Below are 24,536 nucleotides of genomic sequence, written 5' to 3' on the forward strand. Positions count from 1 at the left end.
AGCCGAGCCCGCGGGGCGGGAAGCCGGGAAGCCGAGCCCGCGGGGCGGGGAGCCGGGGGGGTGCGCCGGGCCGCCGGGGGCCGGCAGTGCTGGGCGGGCCGGGGGTGGTCGGCCGGGGCCGGCACCCCAGGGCCTGAGCCGACCCAGGCTGGAAACGCCGGGGTGCCAGCCTGGGCCGCGCCTCCTCCCCCCACACCGCCCCTTACCTGCTACAGGCTTCCTGCGAATCAAATATTCACGGGAAGCAGGGGAGGGGGCGGAGACTTTGGGGAGGGGACGGGGTTGGGGCGGGGGGTGTGGGCGGGGCTGGGGGCGGGGCCGGGGGCTGTGGAGTGTCCTCCATTTGGAGGCACAAAATATGGTAATCCTAGGTTCAAAGTTACAGCAAACAGAGGTAAACACCCTAGTAAAAGGTAAATTTACAAGTTGAGAAAACAAAGATAAACTAACACGCCTTGCCTGGCTGTTTACTTACAAGTCTGAAATATGAGAGACTTGTTCAGAAAGATTTGGAGAACCTGGATTGATGTCTGGTCCCTCTCAGTCCCAAGAGCGAACAACTTCCCAAACAAAGAGCACAAACAAAAGCCTCTCCCTCCCCCAAGATTTGAAAGTATCTTGTCCCCTTATTGGTCCTTTGGGTCAGGTGTCAGCCAGGTTACCTGACCTTCTTAACTTTGGAGTCTCTGGCCAGGAGGGATTTTATAGTACTGTACACAGGAGAGCTGTAACCCTTCCCTTTATAGTTATGACATAGTAACTTACTATGATAGATACAAAGGAATTCTGAGATAGCCAGGAGTACTTAGAAAACTTCAGTAATTCAGGGGTTTTCTAATCAAGACACCTTAAGACATTAGCTATGAAGCATATTAGTTGCCCAGACTGTGATAATACCAGTGTTTTATACTAATAATAGAAACTTTCATCTTCAAAAGTGGTTTACAAATAAAAGAATAGTAACAATAAAATAATATTAATTCCACACATCTGAAATGCTGCCACCTCTTGTGGCGGATGTTTAAGAGCAATACTACAAGCCAATTCACAACACAGGACAGAAAGTGAAGAATACTTGAAGGAAAAACATACGTAAAATATAATTATCCAAACTGGAACTGTGCCAGGAAAACAGGATTAACACCCTAACTTTTGCAAAAAGTGCTATAGGATTGTTAATGACCCCACGTAGTTGGGACCTTGATTTCCCAAATCACCTGAAAGATGGCATCTCCTGTCTCCCTAACCATGGTGCTGGAACACTGGTTCAATGCTGAATCAGAGGGAAGTGTGCTACCTTCACTGGCTTTTCTCTGTGGGTCTCCTTTTGAAGTACTGATGACCAGACTTATCCTGCTTAACTGATGATGTGTAACTTGAAGTGAAATGGTTTTGGAATTGTGAAAAGGAAGAGAAAAGTGACAACTCAAGAGGACGTACCTACTTTGAAATGGCTCAAAGACTGCACCAGTGGCAGGCCTTGATTTTCCAGAAAAGGAGAAGCTTTCATTTCACCCTCTTGGTAGTCACTTCCCCACCTTGCTAACTTAAAATTCAGAAGCACCCACGCCTAGCAACCCAAACCAACAAAACACTTGTTATACAACATTTCATTTTACAACATAGTTTAGCTAAGTCATGAAAGCCCTTTCATCACTAGAAATGCATCTGAGTTGCATTAATGGAATTACAAGGCCCACTGAGATAGCCTTTCCTTAAATAACTCGATTTGAGTTTTAACCGAATTGTCCATGTTGCATTACAGAAATCCAAATTTGAGCCAAAGATTTAGAAGAATATCATAGTAACCAACATACTTCTGAGCGTCAGCATTTTTATCTATGTACTTGCTCCCCAGTAGAGCCCGTCCCGTGCCTCCTGATTAACAAAGATTAAAATACTATTACCAGGAAGCAATCAAAAAAAACATTGGGAGGTTTACGTTGTGGTATATATCCTGTAAATAATCCCTTTAGGTAAAAGGGCACAGAGCTTGGATGGTGTGACAGGGCCTCCCAGCTATGTGGCTCCTCAGGATTCAGAAGCAAGAGACAGCTACACTGCCAGCAGCCAATGTGCAGTGCTCTGTTGCCCCCCTTTCTCACCCCCTTTCCCCAGCCGCCAAGGCAGCCTGGGACCCCCTCTTACTGCTCAGTAACAATGCAGAGGAGACTTGTTGCAAGCTCTAACTACTAACTGGTGGAAATCTAGGGGCTCTGCAAGAGATAGTAACGTGAAGAGCAGTCAACCCTGCCTTGCCCCATCCTGAGCCATCCCCAAAATCCCACAGAGCACAGAGCGAATCCCGTGTGCTGGACAAACAGTGCCAAATTGTTCTTTTCCATGTGGTCAGAGGCAGACTCAGGCAGCAGCTGACGCTCTGACCCTTAGGGCTTGTCTACACTGACAAGTTTCTGCGCAGTAAAGCAGCTTTTTGCACTCAAACTGCAGACGTGTACACTCTGCCAAGCCACTTTGTGCGCAGAAACTCCTCAGTTGCAGCGCTGCAAAAAAAAACCAAAAAAACCTCGACGAGAGTCGTAAGGCTATTTGCAAAGAGGCTCCAGCGCTCTATTGCCCGTGTAGACATTTGATTGCTTTCTGCACTGTAATTGGCCTCCAGAGCTGTCCCATAATGCCTCAAATGACCGTTCTGCTCATTGTTTTGAACTCGGCTGCCCTAGAGACATGTGCCCCTCCCTTTTCAAAGCACCATTTCTGACAGTCGTGTGCTTGCTGATCTGCTCCGGGACACAAAGTAAACCATTAATGTGAAATGCTTGTGCTGTTGAACACAGAGGCAGGTGTCTGTGTGTGTGAGAGAAGAGAAAGATTGCTGTGCAGAGAGCCCAGGGAGGGAGTCAGGGGCTGATGTCGTGGTTTCCCCCTCCCCCTGCCTCAGGACTAGTTGCTTCCTGCCACTGTCTGAACTTACAAGACAGCATGCTGACACACTCTGTCCCCCAAAACACAGTGTCTCTCTCCCCCGCTCCATACACATACACATTCCTGTCACACAATCTCCCTCCCCCGCACTTCAGTTGAAAAGCAGCTGGCAATGTAGTAGGATGCCCATGGAACAACGGGATTGGGAAACCTGCATCATGTGACACTGTGCCTGCCCCATGTGGCATTGCAAACCCTTCCCAAAGCACCCTGCGGCCAGTTGCACAGTGGAATAGCTACCACAATGCACTGCTCTCTTTGCCATTGCAAGAGCTGCTAATGTGGATGCGCTCCAGCATCACAAGGAGCACAGTGTGGACATGCAATAGCGGTTTAATTCCAGCGTTTTAATAAAAGTGGTATAACTTTAGTGTAGACATTTCCTTAGATTACACAGGTCCTGGCTTGTCATAAAATTTAACAGATTTAACTGGCCATTTCCTATAAGTGAATACCTGGCTGGTAAATACAGTACCTGAGTGGTCTCTTCACATCTGATAAGGTCTCCAACAAAGCAAAGGGCTTTTATCTTCATAGGAATCCTCAAAAGTGTTTACTTAACCCTGTTCCTCCATCACCACTGCCACAGGAACCATAGCAACCAGGCAGCACTCAGTCCTGGTCTACACAGTTAGGTCCACATAAGACAGCTTTGACCCAATTATGTCAGTGTACACACTACAGCCTTGTCCCACCGATTTAAGCGCCGTACTGCACTGACATAGTAACTCCACCTCCATGAGAGGCATAGGGCTTATGTCAGCGTACTTAGGGCAATGCAATGTCTGTGTACACACTGGGTTATTTACATGGGCTGTTGGCTGTCTTGTCAATTTCACAGATCCATGCTGGAAATTGACAAGGAAGCCAGGCAGCTAGAGGCTGGCTGCCCCCAGGCTCCCCACTCCCAGCTGGGCTGCTGCCTGGAGGCTCCACACTAAGGGAAGCAAGAAGCCAGTGGGCAGCTGCCCCACAGTCCCAGCTGGGAGTAGAGAGGCGAGAGCTGGAGGGACAGGGCTCCCCGCAGGGAGTCCTGGCTCTCAGCCCCCCACTCTGCCCCTCTTCAGTCGGTGGAAACGCTCCTGGTGAGGATGCACACCACCAACAGAAGAAGGGTAGAATGGACATCAGCCATTGCAGTAATTAACGCGGTGGCTATAAGTCGACCTAATATAGGTTGACTTAGGGCTGTAGTGTAGACATGCCCTCAGTAATGAAAAGGAAACAGGCAGCCAAGCACTAGCTAGATATCTTGGACAGGTTTTGTCAGGTAAGAGCTTGATACAAGTCAAACAGACTGAAGGTTCTTTAACTCCTAGAACCTAGAACTCCTGCCAGCCACCCAAGTCCTTGGGAGGATATTTATCTAATACAGCCTCCAGATGATTACCCTCTGGGGCTTCTATTTTCTCAAGCTTCTTTGGTAAACAGTTATAAGTAACAATGCACTAGAGTGGTAGTGCAAAAGAGATCTGCAATGTTGGTTCAGTATTAAGGGTTTATTTCAGGCAGCAAGTTGGAGTATGGCAGGTCAAATATTTCCGTGTAATATCGGACTATGCCACTCAGACAAGAATACAGATACACTTTGATTTTCTTTCAGAAATGAACAAACAACATGTATTTGCCCCTCCCAGCTGGGGCCCATTCCTTTAGTCATGACTCAAATTAAATTCCCCAAGCCCCAATGGGAGATACAGGTAAGGACTGCATGATCTTTCAAGTAATAATAGGCCCCAATTCACAAATGTGCCAAACTTTAAGCATGTGTGTGGTCTTATTGATTTCAATTAGATTATTCACGTGCTTAAAACGTTTAACCATAAAGTACATTCCTTAGCTGGGGCCAAAGTTGATAAGTCTAAAATTTTGTCTCCCGTTTTCCTGTATTGCATCCGTTTTCAAAGTCAAGGTAATTCTATTTGAATTTTTCTTTCTATAACAAATACTTTAATGCCTTAAAAAAAAAAAAAAAAAACACCAACGACCATCAATACCCAACACTGCAACACTCATTATCCTCCCTGCAACAACAGCCAATGTGTGCACACAGCAGAGAGATCAGTAGGGAAAGAAGCATTTTCAGGAGGTTGCTCTAAATCAGGGGTGGGCAAACTACGGCCCACAGGCCGCATCCGGCCCACCAGCCATTTTAATCCAGCCCTTGGGCTCCCGCTGGGGAGCAGGGACTGGGGCTTGCCCCGCTCCAGTGCTCCAGCCAAAGAACAGGGTTGGGGCTGCTCCGCACAGCTCCCAGAAGCAGCGGCATGTCCCCCTTTCGGCTCCTACGTGGAGGTGTGGCCAGGGGGCTCTGCTCCCCATGCTTCCCCTGTCCCAAGCGCTGCCCCTGTTGCTCCCACTCCCGGTCAATGGGAGCTGCAGGGGTGGTGCCTGCGGACAGGCCAGCGCACAGCTGAGCTGCCTGGCCATGCCGCCACATAAGAGCCGTAGGGGAGACATGCCGCTGCTTCTGGGAGCCGCTTGAGGTAAGTGCTGCCTGGAGCCTGCACCCCTGAGCCACCCCCATGCGCCCCAACCCCTTGCTCCATCCCTGATCCCCCTCCCACCCTCCAACCCCTCAGTCCCAGCCTGGAGCACCATCCTACACCCCAACCCTCTCATCCCCAGCCCCACCCCAGAGCCCACACCCCTAGCAGGAGCCCTCAGGCCCCCCATACTCCAGCCCGGGGCCCCCTCCCGCACCCTGAACTCCTCATTTCTGGCCCCACCCTGGAGCCCACAGGCCCAGCCAGAGCCCTCACCCCCACACACACACACCCCAATTTCATGAGCATTCATGGCCCGCCATACAATTTCCATACCCAGATGTGGCCCTCGAGCCAAAAAGTTTGCCCACCACGGCTCTAAACTGTGTGTTTTTAAAATGATGAAGCTGTTGTCACTGTGTAAAATTTAAGCACACCATTCTGGGAAGAAAGTTATTTGATGAAAAATAAATCTCAGATGTGGTAAGGCTAGTAAATATTGATTTGTGAATCTAACTTTGGCTCTTGTTGTTTTCAAACCTTGGCCACAGTACATCAATCAGAAAAATTATGGCTTTTAATTACTTAAAACATCAGGGAGAACATTGCAAGAGTTAGCTGCTTAGAACACATTTTAAAGGGCTCAAGAGGACTACACTCAAGGAAGGTTATAACACACTGCATGTGTGTGAGCATTAACAGAAGCGAGGGAAGCAGCCACATTCTGTAGCGTACTGCTTCAACTAAAGTGTGAGAGCAAAGATTTTCAGAAGTAACTGGTGATTTGGGGTGTTTCAATTTTGGGGTACTCAAACTGAGATATCTTAAAGGGGCCTGATTTTTCAGAGGTTGGTACTTTGCACTCTCTAAAAATCAGGCCCAATTAAGGTATCTAAAAGGGCATCCAAAAATTGAGGAACCAAAATCACTAGTCACTTCTGAAAATCTTATCCAAAATATCTTTGTTATGTGTTTTAAAATGTTATTTTTAAGCAATTAGTGTGCCACTGTTCTGATCTGGTGGGTGTAGTCTACATGATCAACTTCCTGCATCTGCAATGAGAAGGCTTTGGTAAACCTCTGTCCTTCCTGTTCTCTTCATCGTTTCAGTAATCTTACTCCCCCAAAGACACAAACCAACGGAGTTTATGGAAGAAGCAGAGGAGGAGAACTCTCTTAAACAACGGTTTATAATTGAATTTTAAAGGCTGATTCAGAAATATTCCACAAAGAATAACATTCTTGAAAATGGGGATTAAAATTTTACCAAACACCTTTCTAGCCTCAGAGAGAAAGCTTCCAACTAGGAGCAGATATGGACACAAGGGTATGGAGGAGCCTCCAGTGAGGGCCAGAGATAACATTCTGGTAAGAAGCCCTGTCGCCATCCAGCCACAGGTGTAAGAAAGGGAAGGGGTATTGATATTTCTGCCAGGGTCTTGTGATTCTGTTCCACCCTCGTAATTCTAGTACATACCTTTGCTGCTGATTAGAGCCTTCCCAAAGTAGCAATGGGAAACAAGTGAATCTTGGCAGTTTCAATGAGGCCTTCAAAATGCTAAAAAGCAGCAGTAAAACTAGCATCAGACTTATTAATTTCCCTCTGCTGCACATGGCAAAGCTAAGAGCAGAGGCACCTGAGCTGTCTGGCATGCAAACTCCAAAACGATAATGGCATACATCAGTTAACAGTTGGAAGGTTATTTTTGCAAACATAAGGGCTAATAACTTTTTTTAATAAAGAAAGCTTAAATTATCCCTAAATTGATGGTGCAGACCTTCACCCTCACTAAAGGAATCTGCCTGCTCACCACTGGCAAGTTAATTTTTCCAAGTCCTGAGTGCAAGCTTCTCTCTCAACAGTTTAACCCTCTTTTGAAGGGCCTCTTACATATCCTAGCAGCCGTAACTTTGTTTCATGCTTCCAATGTGATGGTGACTGTGCAGAATTAGCCAGCATCCGATGTCAGTCATAACTGCCAATGTCAAGCAAATGCCTACAAAAGTGCTGGATAGAGCATCCATGGTCTTAAAATATTACCCTTTCGTGTTGTCCTCTGGCTTAAGGATAAAATTATCTTGCTACTGCACTTAAAACTATATATATTTGTTTATATTTTACTTATGCACCAGAGTTTACTTATGTACCAGAGTTTAACTAATTTTTTTTAACTCCTTTAGTACCATAGCAGAAAAAGAAACCACTACAGAAGATGTGAACATCTGCAATATCCTGTTGTGGTTATTTTTTTTTCCTATTTCTGCTCATGATCTGACATTGCCAGCAGCATACATTTCTTTTCTGGGCATACTCAGACTTTACAGCAGTTTACTCTAGATCTTGGTCCATCTAAGATTCCTCAGCTAAATTCAGTTAATAACTACAAACACATTTACAATCCATCATACTACCAAAAAAGAGGACCAAAAAAGGATTAAAAAAAAAAAAAAGAAGAAGAAAAGAATTTCAGAAGTGACTAGGGTACCTCCACTTTTGGGTGCCCAACCTGACACACCTAAAAATAACCTGACTTTCACAGGCAGGTACTCAGCTCTTTCTGAAAGCCAGGCCTCTTTTATGTATCTCAAGTTGCCCACCTCAGAATTACGAGTTGCTTTTGAAAAATCTTGTCTTAAGTGATTTGTAGAAGCTTACACAAAAGATTTGTTGTTGTTGTTGTTTAGGCAAAGAAAAAATCCACACTCTTTTTTCTGGTTTCAAACTTGGTAAACAAAATCATAAAGAAAAACAGGAAAACACACACACCATGAGCAATAATCAGTTTGGAGTGCAACAGCATGAAGAAAACAACTTAGAAATCCACATTTTATACTCTAAATTTGAAGGGAGGGGATTATTTTGCTTTTCATTTCTTTGACTAATTAAAAAATATATTTGCACCTTGATTATCTATTGTATCACAATATAGCAAAGGCACTCATTTATAATGAATAATAACAATACCTAGCTCTTGTCTAATATTTTTAATCGGTAGAACTCAAAGGTGGCAAGTATCATGATCCCCATTTTGTAATTAAGGAAACTGAGGCACCTGGAGATTAAACAACTTGCCCCAGGTCACACAGCAGGCCAGTGGCCGAGCCAGGAATAGAATACAGGTCTCCCAAGTCCCAGTCCAGTGCTCTACCTGCTAGATCACACTGCCTTCCTAAAAACAATACTCTGTACTTTTTATTTGTAATATGGCATAGCTTGAAGATTACAACCCAGACATTGTACTTGTCAATAAAAAATTGCCATATCAGTAAAAAATATCAAAAACAAACAAACGTGCATCTTTGCCTTTAGCACAGTCATATACTTTTTCAAGGGGGACAGTATCTTTGCCAGGTTTATCTAGTCAGATATAGAAGAAGCTATGTGCTCTTTTCCTTTGTATATGAACCAATCTCATTTTCTATTTCATGACTATTGAAGAGTAGAAGACAACCCTTACGTTTTAGGAGTACTATTAAAGTGACCACTCTTAACCACTGAATAAAAACAACCTGCCCTGCCATGAACACACCAACAATATATGTATTAAGAGAAGAGTTGTTTGAGAATATATTTTAGAAAGAGAAAATGTTAAGGGTAGTATTAGGATTTAACATCACAAACTCAGAACTGTACCATTCCACGTCTTTCCTCAAACTATATCAAATCTGAACATATTGGAGAGAAAAATATATTGGGAGAGGAGTTTGTTATGCTTTAAGTTGCATGAATGATTTTAACATTTCTTTCAAATAAGTCTTATCCACAGTCATAAAAATATGCTTTAGAAGAGCTGGAACATCTCCTTTCTAAATACTTGGGTTGCCAACCTGAATTATCTCTATATTTCCTTGTATAATAAGGCTTTAGACCACTACCATCCAATTATAATAAAAATTCCTTTTAATGGAATAATTCAGTATAGAAATCTTTTAAAAGAGCCCTAAAATAACATGGACAAAAGTTTGCCATTGCTGAAAGGCTAACATAAGTACAGAATGTGGTACGATACTTCAGTTTTTCCCTACCATCCCTAAAATCAGTCTGAGCTGATTGTATAACTCAGGGATCAGCAACCTTTGGCACGCAGCCCACCAGAGTAAGCACCCTGGCGGGTCGGGCCAGTTTGGACGTCCCAGGCCAATGGGGACTGCTGGAAATGGTGCAGGCCAAGGGATGTGCTGGCCGCTGCTTCCCGCCGTCCCCATTGGCCTGGAGCAGCGAACCTCGGCCAGTGGGAACCACCATCGGCCGAACCTGCGGATGCGGCAGGTAAACAAACCAGCTTGGCCCACCAGGGTGCTTACCCTGGCGGGCCACATGCCAAAGGTTGCCCATCCCTGGTATAACTGGTAGTATAGGATTTTTTCATCAGATGGAGACAGGAATTTGAGAAGTTCCTGCTGCTAGCCCCAGACTGATGAGCCAAATTTTGGGGTTCACTCTGGCTGCTCTGGGCCATTCCAATGGCACAAAGTAGCTGAGAACTAGACTGATCTAGATGAACTTTGAACTTGAGCCGCCCATCCTGCAATCAGCAATCAATAGTCTCCCACACAGCCAGTAAGCAATATATATATAAAAATCAGATGAAGCGGTAAAGATCATTCTACTGTGAGGGATGTGACTTTACTAGAAGGTACACAGAAATAGCCACTGTAAGAACATAGGAGCTGCCATACTGGATCAGACCCATGGTCCAATATCCTGTCTCCAACAGTGACCAGCACCAGGAGCTTCAGGGGAAGGTGCAAGAAATAATCAGCCCTTCGTTAAGGTCTCAACCTAATCCCCAATATGAAGTTTTATGGCCTTCCCAATACTCTTTTTTAGCATTAGCTAGTATAAATCTGGATGGTCCTGTTATCCCTCTTTGAATCCTGACAAGTCCCTAGCCTCAGTGACACCCTGTGGCAATGAGTTTCACATTCCAATGGAGTGTTATGTGGAGAAAGTACTTCCTTTTACCATGATTGCATTTACAACCTTTCAATTTCATTAAATATCCCCATGTTCTTGTTATGAGACAGGAAGAACAGAAGTCCCGATCTACTTTCTCTGTACCATTCATTATTTTATATACTTTCATCCTGTCCCCTTTCATTAGTCCCCCTTCTAAAGTAACAATCCCAATCTTTTCAATCTTTCTTTCTGTGGTTAAGTAAAAATAGTTTCCCATGTAATTGTTCCTCTTTTTTTTTATGTTGATTGCCATAAAAATGAAATTTAAAAAATACAAAGATGTCAATTATTGTCATCTTTTAACTGACACTTCTGAAGAAAACAGTGACAGCTAGCAAAAATATCACCTTCAGAATAATAATACTGTTTCCATAGCTGACTGGAAAAAGCTGTCTCAGAATGTAAAGAACAAGGATGCAAATCAACCCTTGTGTACTAGTTACAGCTCTGTTTGGTTTGAATATTACATCTTGACTTGCTCAACCAAATACTCCCAACTACATGAAGGAGAATTCAGCTGCTCCTTCAGAATGGAATGCCTTTCCTGAGCTGATCAGCAAAACCACCACCCTCTCCTCACCCAAAATGCTCTGGAAGTCCTACAAGTTTTGTGATGACTATAAGAAATTAGCTAACAAAGGTGTTGTTATGGAGCAACTGGGGATAGTCTCCATGTGTTTATGTGTTTGCATATACTATATATGTATGTGTGACTATTATACTTAAATAAAAACCCCACAAATTATTTAATGTCTTGGAAGCCTATTAAAGTTTAACAGTGTAGGTAGGGAATATGACTAAATGTTAATATACTGCTTAGACTGTTAAATGTACAAAGTAAACACTGAGTATAGTGTGGGCAAGTTAACGTTGTTGTAGGAATATTAGGCCCGATTTTCAAATCAGTGGTCCCAGTTTAGCCAGCAGAGAATTACAAGAAAAAAGCATGAATGAGTTGTGGGTGAAAAATAGTGCCCCCAATTCAATCTGAGTTCAAAAACTCTGCTATCAAAAATGGAGGCTTCACTTGGAGACCAGGCCCTTCAACTTCCAAATCACCTGACTTTTCTGCATTTAATTTCCTCATCCCTAGTGCTACATTAGTGTACAGTTTTTGCATTTAATGTAGTTTGCAGAGCATTTTTAAAGACTCCTCAGAATGAAAAGTGCTATGTAAAGCTAAGATAATTTAATAAAAGTAAGAAACTGCAGTACCAATGGGAGTTGCAGGGAGGGAAAACAGTGGTGGTAACATATAATCCCAATCGATGAATCACAGCTCCTCAGACTTGGTGTGAATGCTTACTACTAGCCTCAACAGGCTAATGATAAGAAATAGTATGTATGTGAGAGATAAAGAAAGTCAACATTGAACTATTCTTTAACACTCCTTGTGTCCATAACAAGGGGAAAAAACTACGGTACTCTTTAAAAGTACAGTTATTTGAGAAGATTTAAACTAATTAACCACGTCTGTCTAAAAATAATTTTTTTAAGTACAGTTGAAAAGGTATATATGAATGTCAATTCATGGAAGTTATATAAAAATGGTTCTTAAAAATGTCCACTTTCATATCTCCCTACATCTCCACATTCCTATCCTATGTACACACCAATGCCAAACACAGCCTTGGACAAGAGAACATTAATGGAAAAAAGAGCTCCGGTCCGATTAGAGCTATCATCATGGGTCTCGGATATGCAGCACAGGGAAAATGTACACAACCAGTGGTTGAAGTTCCTTTCTGGGCCTGAATAAGCGACTTTTAATGTTTTGTGTTTAAGCCAAACACTGAAACAACCCCAAAACATTTTTGTGAGATCACTAGTCCAGATTCCTCAATTTCCATTTCAGCAATTGTATTTCTGCTTATATAAAAACACCCCCTTCACTAAGAAGCCTGCCACACTGGCTGGCAGTACAGTGCTCAGTTACATTGAGTGCCAGAAATGCTACTGAGGCTCATCCCAGGGGACAAGGAGCACTTTATTTCACACGTCAGAAACCCTCTCTCCCCAGGAATTAAAGCAGGTGTGACTGGCCCAAGAGGAAATCAGCAACTCTCCTCAGAAAAAGGGAGAGTGGCCTGGATGTCTAGTCTGTGTTACACAGAATACAAGAGAGAGCGTTTTCCAGGAAGAAAATGGACTCACCAGAAAAAAAAAATCCATTATGATGTCACAAAGTTACAAGCCTTCACATATGGTTTTCAGTGTAAAAAAGTTTCATTCTCTCACTAAGAATTATTTTAAGCTGTTTAAGATCTCAGGCAACCCAGATGTAAAAATGGGCTAAACACGAGAATTCAGTGAAAAATGCAGATATGAAGGGCAGGGCTACATTGAAAATGGAACTCTATAGTCAAAGCCCTCACTAGGGTTCAGGGTCCCTCTCTCTCTTTTCACACCACACGTAAGAACTATAACACACAAGGGCATCATGGGTCTCAGAGCCCCTAGTAAAACTTGGGAACCAGGGGCAGTGCATCTTCAGCAGAGGTCACTTGCTCTGGAGTTTCCTGCCACTGGAAGCTAGGATATATCTATGAGCCCTAAAAGAGACAAAGCCGAACAAAAGATAACCGCACAGTCTCCCTCAAGCACAAAGAAATAATATGGCCAGTGAGTTTCTCTCTCCACCCACCCCAAGATGTCATCCTCCAAAACAACCCACAGATCTATGACATAACTGAGTGAAGACTGGAGAGAACAGTCTGATTCTGAACAGCAACAATGCTTTTTAAAGTTTCTGTGTTTGGTGCCTAAACACTGTGGTGGTGGTCACGCTATATATAGACATTCTGATCAACCAACTCAGGCTCCTCCAGCAAATCAAGCAAACTAAGGACTAAAGCTAGTTTTTCAGCTAAATGTTTTTTATTGAAAAACGCCAATTAGTCAAAACAAACTATTTAAGGAAACTATTTAACTTTCCTGGTTAGAAAAATTTATAAAAAAAAGTTTTGAAATTGTCAAAACACCCCTTATCGACATTTTCAAAATGTCAATATTTTTTCTCTTTGAAATGATTTTTTATTTTGAAATTTAAGTTAGTTTATAGTAAAAAAAAAATTTAAACCAATGTTTAAAGGTCAAAATCAAAATATTTACAAATGTTTCTATTGATCCAACACAAAACAAAGTTTTGGATTTTTGTTTCATGAAGATGTTTGAGATTTCAAATTTTCATCCCAATTCAGGATGGAAAAAATATGTTAAAATTTTGAAAATTCTTGTAGGATAAGAAAACTATTTCCCACCTAACTTTAGTAAGGGCCCAATATATTTCAAGTGAGGAAAAAAGTAAAAAAAAGTTTTCTATTCTTTTAAAGTTTGAGTTAAAGTCCTTTTAAAGTTAAAGTCCTTGTAGCTCAGAAGTGGCAAATTCAATTTATTGTGCCTTCATTTTTGCTTCACACTTCACCTATAAGATTGCAGAGCCGTTTTAAAATGTCCTAAACCACAAAAGCAAGGATTACAGAAAAGGAATTTTTCAAACTAAGATCATCAATAGATGAGAAGAGCATGACTGGATGCTCTCTTGCTCTGGGGCAGGAAACATCTGATCAAGCGATTTCCCTGTAGTTATTTTTCAAAGTGACCTTGCAAATTGACAGTAAATTGCACAAGATGTGTGAACCAACTGAAACAACCCTTACAGAGGAGAGACTGAAATCCACCATGTTGACAGAAGTAAAGTACAGATCAGCCAGTGAAATATTCTGAAGAAAGAGCTAAATGAATGTCAGAGGCGTTACTGTAGGACAATGGCAGCTTTCATGCCAGAATGTAACTGAACTTCTAGAATGTCAAGCATGCTCTTACAATTTAAGTCCACTTGTTAGGGTACGTCTTCACTACCCGCCATATCGGCGGGTAGCAATCGATTTATCCGGGATCGATATATCGCGTCTCATTAAGACGCGATATATCGATCCCCGAACGCGCTCACCATCAACTCCGGAACTCCACCAGAGCGAGCGGTGGTAGCGCAGTCAACAGAGGAGCCGCGGCCGTCGATCCCGCGCCATGTGGACCCCAGGTAATTCGATCTTGGATACTTCGACTTCAGCTATGCTATTCGCATAGCTAAAGTTGCATATCTTAGATCGATTCCCCCTCCCCCCCCAGTGTAGACCAGCCCTTAGACTAGCTGGGCAAGGAGGAGGGGACCTAGTAACTTTGGCATGTAAATACTTTCCAGTACTTTTAAAAGCAATTAGGTCATATGGTACATTAGACATTGAATAGCCTTAGGTTCCAAAAGGAAATCTAGTTTGTTGACATCATTTGTACCTTGCAGATGATTTTATCATTTTAGATAAGAATGGAGGGCTAGATTCATCGCTACACTGGTGGAGACCCTAGCGCAGGAACCAGACTTGCACCTCCTTTATCCTGGGTCTACTGGGAGTTAGTTTGGCTATCCTGAGAGCTGCCCATCCATATGGGTCTTGCAGAACCTGGGAATTCGGAGCATAGGAAAGCCACAACCAGACCTCTTCCTGCACCCAACAAGTCCCCAGTATTGGCATCTCCTTTGGAACTGGAGTGGGGAGCAGGGCAGGTATAGATAGCACTGTGCTTGCCATGGAGGCCCCTACACTGGAGGAGGCCATAGAGTGGCTTTGGGGTCACTTTGCACTGGTGAATCAGTCCTACTATGATTAACGTAGAGAGAGGACTTCAGGAAATTCTATACAAAATCCCTAACATTTATTTTTCCAGATCTTATGTAATACAAATGAGAAGGAAAGGAAAGTGCACAAAGCAGGAAAATTCATGAGAGGCTATTTCCCAATTGCAATTTTGTTCCCTGCCAAATGGAAAATTTATCAGGACAAAGACTTTGTTTTCAATGAATAAGGAGACGTGGAAATATTTACTTGCATAATATCAAGATGCTGGCTAAGAACTCTGAGGCTGAAATTACCATCTGAATGAGAACAATGTAGAGATGGGGCACATATTTCTAAGTCAGAGAGAGGTTTGTATTGTTATCTTATTATTATTATTACATCCTTCTCAAACTGATATTAGTACACAGAGTGGAAGTTAGTCTCTTCCATTCCTCTCCGTCATTTGCAGACAGCTTTACGGTGTTGATATTGACTGTTAAGCCCTCCCTGATAAGAGCTCTTCTTAAGGTTTCTCTTAGATGCCTTTGTTTCCTCACACCAGTTGGATTTCCACTTGACAGCTTCATGCAGGAGTCTGTTAATATGTCTACACTGCAATTACACACCCGCGGCTGGCCTATGCAAGCTGATGGGCTCACGGGGCTGAGGCTAAGGGGCAGTTTAATTGCAGTGTAGACAGCTGGGCTCTGGCTGGAGGCGAGGCTCTGGGACCCTATGAGGAGGGAGGGTCCCAGTCCCCAGGCTCCAGCTCAAACCTGAATGTTTACACCGCAATTAAAGAGCCCCTTAGCCTCAGCCCTGCAAGCCCATCAGTTGGCACAGGCCAGCCGCAGGTTTTTAATTGCGTAGACATATCATGTGTGTTGGCATACAGAATACATAGCTCAAATAAGTCCACCTTTTCTCTCTGATTCTGGTGGAAATGAGCTTCTAGTTGGTGATTTTTTTGTATCTCTTTGCAGGTGATTAAATATTTCCAACAAATGCCCAGAATCTTCCATAGGCATTTATTTTCAAAGGCTTCAAGTCTTCTGTATAACATTTTATAATATTACAGAGGATTATATTGGCCTGCATGGGGAATAATTCTCAGGGGGTAACCTCAATCCCTGGCAGGGAACATAGCCTCATTCTTCCTGTAAAATACTATATACCTCTATGGCATTATATAAAAAAAAAATAAACAATACTTCCATCTTAACTACGTTAAAATAGCATCAATGCTACACAGCTGAGCACTCAAAAGCTAGCAAATGAACGCTTAGCAGTACCTCTCTGTGAATATACATGCAGGATACAGTCTTTAGATTACATTAGCACACACTGTTCCTCAAATAACTGAATATCAGACAAGTTTTTTATAGCCAGCTGAGTGTGAGTCTTGCAATGAGATAATAAATCTAACAGGATGGATCTGATTTAAATCACTAGTCAGGAAGACTCGATTTAATCATGGTTTTCTACATAAAAGTGCATTCTTGTTGGTTGTTATAACCTTAATACATATTCTTCACAACTCAGAGATAGCTGTAGGTTTCCTTTTTAGAAGGTACACACTATACAGTTTTAAACAGTGATTTATTTTGAAAACTTTTCAGATTAGTTTTAGAGCTATATCAGAAAATGAATGATTGGTTATTTCATTTACCAAAGGTAACTGAAGCAGATATTTATGAAGTCATTGGGAGGTGAACTATCTCCAATTCAACAGGTTAATCATTAATATTAACTATCTTTAGATAGGTTTTTCCTCAAAAAGCATTTTATCAAAAAAATCCAATTTAAATAAAAAAAAATCCGATTTTTTAATTATTTTTTTAAATCATTGATTTTTATTCACCCTTAAACCTAACAGTGCTACTGCTATTCAAAATAACAAATCAAGTTTTCATTTTCAGAGTGCAACGCATTAAACTTAAAAATTAAATGAAATGTAACAGTTCAGGACAGACATTAACAGTTCCTGTATTAAAAAAAAACAGTATTAAAATTTGTGTATGGGTCATATAACTCAGTCCCACTTGAACCCATTACAAAATTTAATTTTTAGCCACAAAATGTAGTTGTATGTTTCAAGTTAAAGTAATCTACTAACTCACTCACTTCTCTGTCAAAAATCCTGGTCTGTTTAGAATCCTAAAGACACAAGGTGGGTGAGATAATTTTTATTGGATCAACTTCTGTTAGTGAAAGAGAGAAGCTTTCGAGCTACACAGAGCTCTTCTTCAGCTTGTCTCTTTCCCCCAACAGAAGTTGGACCAATAAAAGATATTCTCTCACCCACCTTGTCTGTCTAATATCCTGGGACCAACCCTCCTACAACAAGACTAGAGTCCTAAACTCAGTTAATTTGATCAGTCATAAATTGTTGCATTTTTTCTCCAATTACTCCTTGTTTTGATACACAGCATCCCAATTAAGATTATTTTAGATTCATTTAGGCAAAAAGAATCTCTAGTGGGTTATCTAGTCCATTCCATGGTATTAAGGCAGGATTCATTTCATCCTGCTCTATGCTACACTGCCTGGAAGAAAAAATCTAAACAAATTAGTGACAGATGAACCTCAAAATATGGGCAATTCAGCTTGAATTTCAACAAGCTTACAAAAGACTAGATTCTTAACTGGTCTCTTAGACCTCAAAAGCTGGGCTACAAAAGTCACATAAACAGGCTTGTGGATGTTAATTCAGCTCACTCTCTTGTAGTCCTGGCAAGAACCAGGAAGAATAGATGCAAAACTGAAAACTGATAGCTACAGATTTAGCTGAAGTTTTCTGAGCTTCCACAAAGATTTGGTATGGGGGCTCACTTCACATTTGAGACCAAAGTTTAGGATGATTTATACTTTATCCAAATGGAAAATCTCTAACACACATCCTCTCCACAACTGTTTTCCAACTAAGCAGTTTTAGTGGAAAAGCCATTCAAATCACTATCAGGAAGATGTCCCCGATACATTTTGTTCAGACACTTAGATGGAAGTATGCTTGGCCTGTAATCATTTGTGTGAATGTTCAATTTAAACTGCTGCCAAGACACAATCACAAAGTCCAGCTGCAGTGAATGAATTCAAGTAAAAAATAGGTGTGTGAATAACAATGTAGGACACACATAGAAAACATCAATAATTCCATAGATAAAGGGACACAGCCAAATCCTAAACGGTTTGAACCCCAGCTGAAAGATCATCTGGCTTCCCTAGTGATATCACAGCAACTGCAGTCAATGGAGGTACTCAAGCTAAAAGCCCCCTGGTTTAAAAGGGAGGGGAAGCTGTGGCACTGCATACTCTGTGAAGAGGTCTTGACTATGTAACTCACTTTGCTAAATGTCAACAAATGCAGGCACTGTCAAACGAAGTTGGGGGCACGCTAAAAGACTCATCAGGGAGGATTAAACTGAGGTTCTGAGATGGGCATTTATGGTGGGTGGTGGCGGCTGCTGAAAAAGGAATTTGGGTATCAAATAGGCTATAGTGTGAAGGAGTCTTGAGTGGTAACGTTTTTTCTAATGACGATATTTATCTTTTGTTTGTATTTGCAACATTCGTACACGGGTTAGGCATTGTACATGGATAAAAATACACAAATCAAGTCCTTGAAGACATACATTTAACATACCTGTACAGTGCAGTTAAGCACATCTACTTATATAATTTAATATTGTCTACAACATTTCTATTACTCCAAGTCTGCTCTTTAATTTGCTGAATCTGACCCAGATTTACGCTGAGGGGCTGTGGTAGAACTGGTGACTTTCAGCATACCAGGTGAAAGTGTTCTTTTGCCTGATGTTACGGGAGGTGTATATTGTAGTTGCCCAATATTTTTAAAACAGAAATCAGCTACACTTCAAGGCTTCCTTTACTGGGATATAATGATGTCCTAAACACTGTATTATTTTTATCCCCTTTTGCATCTGGTACTCTTGCAGCTAAAGAAGTACTGCCACAGAATCATGCTCCAATTAATGAAAGGTTTGTTAAATACAAGAGTATGTTATCTAATGGAAAAACTTACAAGTAAAAAAAGAATATATACCATTTATACGGAGACACGGCAACTCTTTATTATGTACGTAAACCAGCAAACCTTGCTGGCATCTCTCATTAATATAGTGTTTAGTCAGTAATAGTTTTAGTACTGTATAATTTCTAGATGTGTTGACTAATTAGATGCTCTTTAGAACTCTGCATTATTTTGAAACATAATTCATCATTTTCATTTTTAAAAAGGAGGAAAAAACTATGCAAAAATGTCATTCTTTTACTCTACATATATGCTCCATGCACTTGTTCAAGTTGATTATTTTACCTACATACATTTTCCCCCTATTGTTGTTACAACAGAGTCAATACAGCTATGAAAGAACATGCCAGATTCTACTCTAACTCAGGCTTCATCAACAGAATGGCCAGCTGAGGGAAGACTGCAGAATCTTTATTACCAGTCATGTGAAAGTTAGAAAACAAAAACAGATAGCCTGATTTTCACATCCCCAGCTCAGCTTGTGGTGCTGGAATTTATCGCAGGGTGAAATTCTCCCAGGGGCAGATGGGCCAGGGACGAGCCCCAATATAAAGAAACTACCACAATTCCATTGTGCTCTGGTGGGGGATGCACAGCAGGCATGCAGGAGACTCCCAGAGTCCTTTTTAGTAGCAGTGTTGAGCTCCAGACAGGCACTAGAAGCGCAGGATGGGTGAAGAGCTGCACTGAACCCACAGCCACAGATGCATGTAGGACACAGAAGGTTAATTTCCCCTATAGCAGCCCAGAGCCTTTAGAAGCCATGGAGGGACCATTAATATTTTAATAAAGGATTCCCACAAGATGTTTCCCTTTATACATAGGATTTATAATAAACACTATATTCTTTTAGCCAGAGAGGCAAGTTCTGCATAAAGAAGGGGTTAAAAACTGAACAATCCGTATTTATTTTTTCATTTAAACAAATCCCTCTCCCCCAACAAAGGAAGGAGGCAACACCACCTGACAAACAAGCTTATATTTAGCCCAAAGGTTGGAGGTGTTTGCATTTTGTTCTTATCTATATTGACGCTATTGCACAGAGCTCAATCTATGTAATTTAAAGTGAGGCTAGGTGTGTAAAGCTCTTGTGGAGAGCTCTGGGCACGTCCCACCTCAGGGAAACTGAAAATCTTTGACACTTGGCACAAGCTGGTCCATTCAAAAGGCAAAAATAATAATAATAATAATAATCAGATCTTAGAAAAAAGAATGAGGAGTACTTGTGGCACCTTAGAGACTAACAAATTTATTTGGGCATAAGCTGTTGTGGGCTAAAACCCACTTCATCGGATGCATGCAGTGAAAAATATGGTAGGAAGATATATATACACAGAGAACATGAAAAAATGGGTGTTGCCATACCAACTATAACAAGACTAATCAATTAATCCCACCTTAATTGAATAGTCTTGGTGGGCTTAATTGATTAGTCTTGTTATAGTTGGTATGGCAACACCCATTTTTTCATGTTCTCTGTGTAAATATATCTTCCTACTGTATTTTCCACTGCATGCATCCTATGAAGTGGGTTTTAGTCCACAAAAGCTTATGCCCAAATAAAATTGTTAGTCTCTAAGGTGCCACAAGTACTCCTCATTCTTTTTGCTGATACAGACTAACACGCTACCACTCTGAAATCAGATCTTAGAAGTATTCTTATAAGTCCCATGGAGCAGTCTTCTTGCAGAAATATTTAAGCAGATTCCATAAGAGGAAAGCATATCACCCCAATCTTTCTGAAAATTTCTGGAGGAATTATAACACGGGGCTTTCATGAACCCTCAAGAGCCCCTCTCATCACAGCTGATAGAGTGACCACCCAATTCCTTATTTAAAGGGACACTGACCATTTTACACATTCATTTGAAGCTTATGATAATTGCATTGTACTTTTCTGTTGCCCTCAAGCATACGCTTGAGAGACAAGTATATGATATGCTAAGGGAAATAGTGTGAAATAAAGTGTTGTCCCTTATTTTTCATGTGTTTTTCTCTTATTTCCATCCAACAAAGGTGGACACCCTACCTGCTACCCCACTCCCTCTTGTGTGTACGTGTGTTTCATTATGCCCACTACAATCCCTATAAAGTTCCCTACACAATGACCATTCAGGCTTTGGGCAATGAGGGGGATAAGTGGTGAATTTTGTCTATAGAGAATATAGTCTTTATGTCATCTTCACTGATGGGAGGAATATATTTTTGAAAGCTATTCACTTTTCAGTCAGCCAGTCTATCTAATACTCTTTGTACTGTATATTGATGTATGCCGTCCCAGCCAATACGTAGTGTCTGCCTATGGTTCCTTTAACACTGTTTTAAAATGTTTCCAGCCCATAATACCTTTAAAAATAAGAAAGGAAAAAAAAGAAAGAAACTCTTTGTCCTGCCTCTAAGCAGACTGGACTAGCAGATACGTTCACAGATAGGTTTACAGGTAGAATTTACAATAAATCCTGTTTTTTCCTGTAGTTACTAAATACTAGAAATACCAATCTTTTAAAAACATTATTTTTTACTTTAAAACAACACATTAACTGTAAGCCTGCACAAATTTAAAGTTGCATGTTTTAAGTTGAGGGGGAAGGGAGAAGGGGCTGAAAATGTCTTTTTTATTATTAATTTATAAAAAAAAATAGCCAAAACAGTGCATAGTTACTGCATGAGTAAAAGAGAACAAGTCAATCTTAATCTAGAATATCCTGGTTTTTGTTGATTTCAAAACCTACAGTAAATCTTTGTTGCCCTGGTTTATCTCTCAGCACAATCTCAACTACTGAACACATCAGTAGGCTGGTATAGCAAACTTCCAGGCTGAACTTCCTCATTGCTGAAAGAATGCAGAAAGGGCAATAGGTGTGTGTATGCTTGAAAAATGATAAAGAGAAAACACCAACCAATGTTTTCTCTACCTGTTAGAGGTCAATTTCACAATGAGCCTATAAATTAACATGTGACAGCACAACCACATATATCATGCCATGAGTGCTCTGAACACCCTTGCATTCCTGTAAGATGCCTTTCTTCTATTTTTTTATTTTGAGAATTGACTACACATCTCAACACAGGTATTTTTGGGATCAACAGTCCCTTGTTATTACGGAAGTCTCTTTCCCTAATCTCCCTTCCAAGTAGGTATAATCTAAGGAATAACAGCTGAATTAATTACAAGGAGTCCGGTTAAGGTGCCACCGGACTCCTTGTTGTTTTTGTGGACACAGACTAACCTGGCTACCCCCTGATAGCTGAATTAATTGGCATTTTATGAGCTACAACACTCAACCCCTGTCCCCTGACACAAAATGTATTCAAATAACTGCTTTGGTTAGTCAGCTGCTAAGTGACTATGACGCAAATAACACCATTACCATCCCCCAAAAAAGTTTTAAACTTTCCCTTATTTAGGTCAATATCACTACTTGGAGCAGCATTAGCCCTAAAGAATACTATGACTCAGAATAGTGGAAAGAGCCATGTACAGCTACCTAAGTAAATAATAGCTCAAATAAGTGTTAACAAGACAGATAACAGAATGTATTTTAAAGTATAAACAAAAATTGTGGAACTAACCAAACACCTGCTAAACTTCAATGCTTGATTACTTTGCTTTCTATTACACAGTAGTGTCTGCTCTGCAATCTGTGCACATGTTGTGTCCATTTTCCTTTTTTCTTAAAAAAACAAAAACCGCAAAGATTCTTGACTTTCTGATCTCTGCTGGCTGCCCTTGCAAATTGACCTTATATGTCTTTTAACATATATGCCCATTACAAGATATCTGATCTGCGCACTTTGACCTTGCATAGGTTTGTTTCTTGAGGTGCTGATACAGACCACCTTGGCAAAATGTCATACGAAATAACTGATCTGCTGAAAACTGACCTCCTCTCTTACATACAGTGCCCTATGTAAAATACCCCATGCAGTGTATCTAATAGGTTGCAAATTACTCTTGTACGCCTTAGTCTGACACACATGTACTGATACACATATAACCTTGCAAAACGTTTAAGTGAGCCCCCAACAAGCCTCGTATAGCCCAGATTTCCAATCGCATCACACTGAAGTTTATTAGTTCCTCCCCACGTCTCCTCCCTCCCGTTCCCCAGGTACAACTGGCCCCTTGCTGGGGCACCCCCGATCCCTGTCATGTGTGTCGGTTTTACCTGGTCCAGCGGGATGCCCAGGAGCTGGCTGAGCGGGTGCAGCAAGGTGGAGCCCGTGGTTCGGTAGGGGACGCTGGGTGTCTCTGCCATCCTGCATCCCTCCCGCCTGGGCCTCCCTCCGCTCCGAGCCACTGCAGCGCTGGGACCAGCCGGGAGCCTCGCACACACACACACGTGCGCCCGGCCAATGCAGCGGCGGCGGAGCTTAGGCTCTGCCCCTCCGGCGGCTGCGGGTTGGTTGCGATGCCCGCTCCCCGCTTCCTACTCGGCGGGGGGAACTTGGGAGGGCGGCGGCGGCGGCGGCGGCCCAAGCAGCATCCTCCAGGCGGAGCCTCAAGCCAACAGCCCGGGGCGGGAGGGGGAGCTGGCTCCCGTCCAGACCCCACCGCCACAGCCAGCAGGGACGTGCCCATAGGCGGAGCCGCCAGTCACTCCGCGCTGGGCGGAGGCCGGGCAGGGCGGGAGCCGAGAGCCTCAGTGAGTCGAAGCGCGCAGAGGGCAGCGGGTGCGGCTGGATGCTCGCAGAAAGCGAGCGGAGCCGCGGGGCCCTGGCTTCCCTGCGCGCTGAACACACGCCGGGCTCCTGCCCGTTCCCCCTCCCGCTGAAACGTAACGCAGCCGCCCCGGTTACTGCTGCGGCGGCTGCGCCCGCCTCTGGGGAAGCACAGACCCTCCCCAGCTCCAGCACACGCCATTAGAGAGTGGGGGCTGCCTGGCAGGCGTCTCTGGGCCGCTTGTCCGCCCCTGGGCAAAATGATCCTGGAGCAGCGGCTGAGGGGTGCCCGCCTGGCGGGTGGAGCGAGGGATGCCCTTCACTCGGAAACTGGCATCTAATGCCCCCTGCCCTGTATCCAGCGTGAATCACTGAGTCATAAAAAAATTCTAGGACTAATCATGCAAAGGATCATATGTTGTGACACAACTTTATCAAAAATAAAACACTAGGGAAAGGGTGTTCCTGCCATATAAAATTGTCCCGTGCTGTTCATACAGTTCTCTTTCCTTCTCTTGAAGGGTACATGCTCACCTTGCAGCTGCCTAGGGTCACGATTTGTGTCTGGCAAAAATCCCTAGGGAATATGGGACCTGGAGAAACTGTCACACAATTTAGGTATATACGGCTGAAGAGTAATTTTTCAGGATTGGAAATTGTACCAAAAAAATGCCAAGGGATTCCATTTTTTAAAATGGAATGGAGAGAATAACCAGAAAGTGCTATCTCCCACTTCTGCAAAAGTTAGTCATTGTTGGTGTTTATTCATCCCTACTGTCAGATGACACTTCTACTTTTTGGGAAACAGCTGA

The 24,536-nt window shown here is 42.4% G+C and overlaps 1 protein-coding gene across 2 annotated transcripts in view; it reads right to left on the reverse strand.

Annotated features, from left to right (window-relative positions):
• The window catches only part of MBOAT1 (membrane bound O-acyltransferase domain containing 1), an 84,648-nt gene extending 61,195 nt beyond the window's left edge, over window positions 1-23,453 (reverse strand). For both annotated transcript variants that reach the window (XM_034762405.1, XM_034762404.1), the window contains exon 1: window positions 23,232-23,453. In XM_034762405.1, coding sequence (XP_034618296.1) covers window positions 23,232-23,321 — 90 coding nt within the window. In that variant the 5' untranslated portion in view covers window positions 23,322-23,453. The remainder of the gene's footprint in view (window positions 1-23,231) is intronic.
• Between the last annotated feature and the right edge of the window lie 1,083 nt (window positions 23,454-24,536).

The sequence above is a fragment of the Trachemys scripta genome, chromosome 2, assembly GCF_013100865.1.
Source record: "Trachemys scripta elegans isolate TJP31775 chromosome 2, CAS_Tse_1.0, whole genome shotgun sequence".
NCBI lineage: Eukaryota > Metazoa > Chordata > Testudines > Emydidae > Trachemys > Trachemys scripta.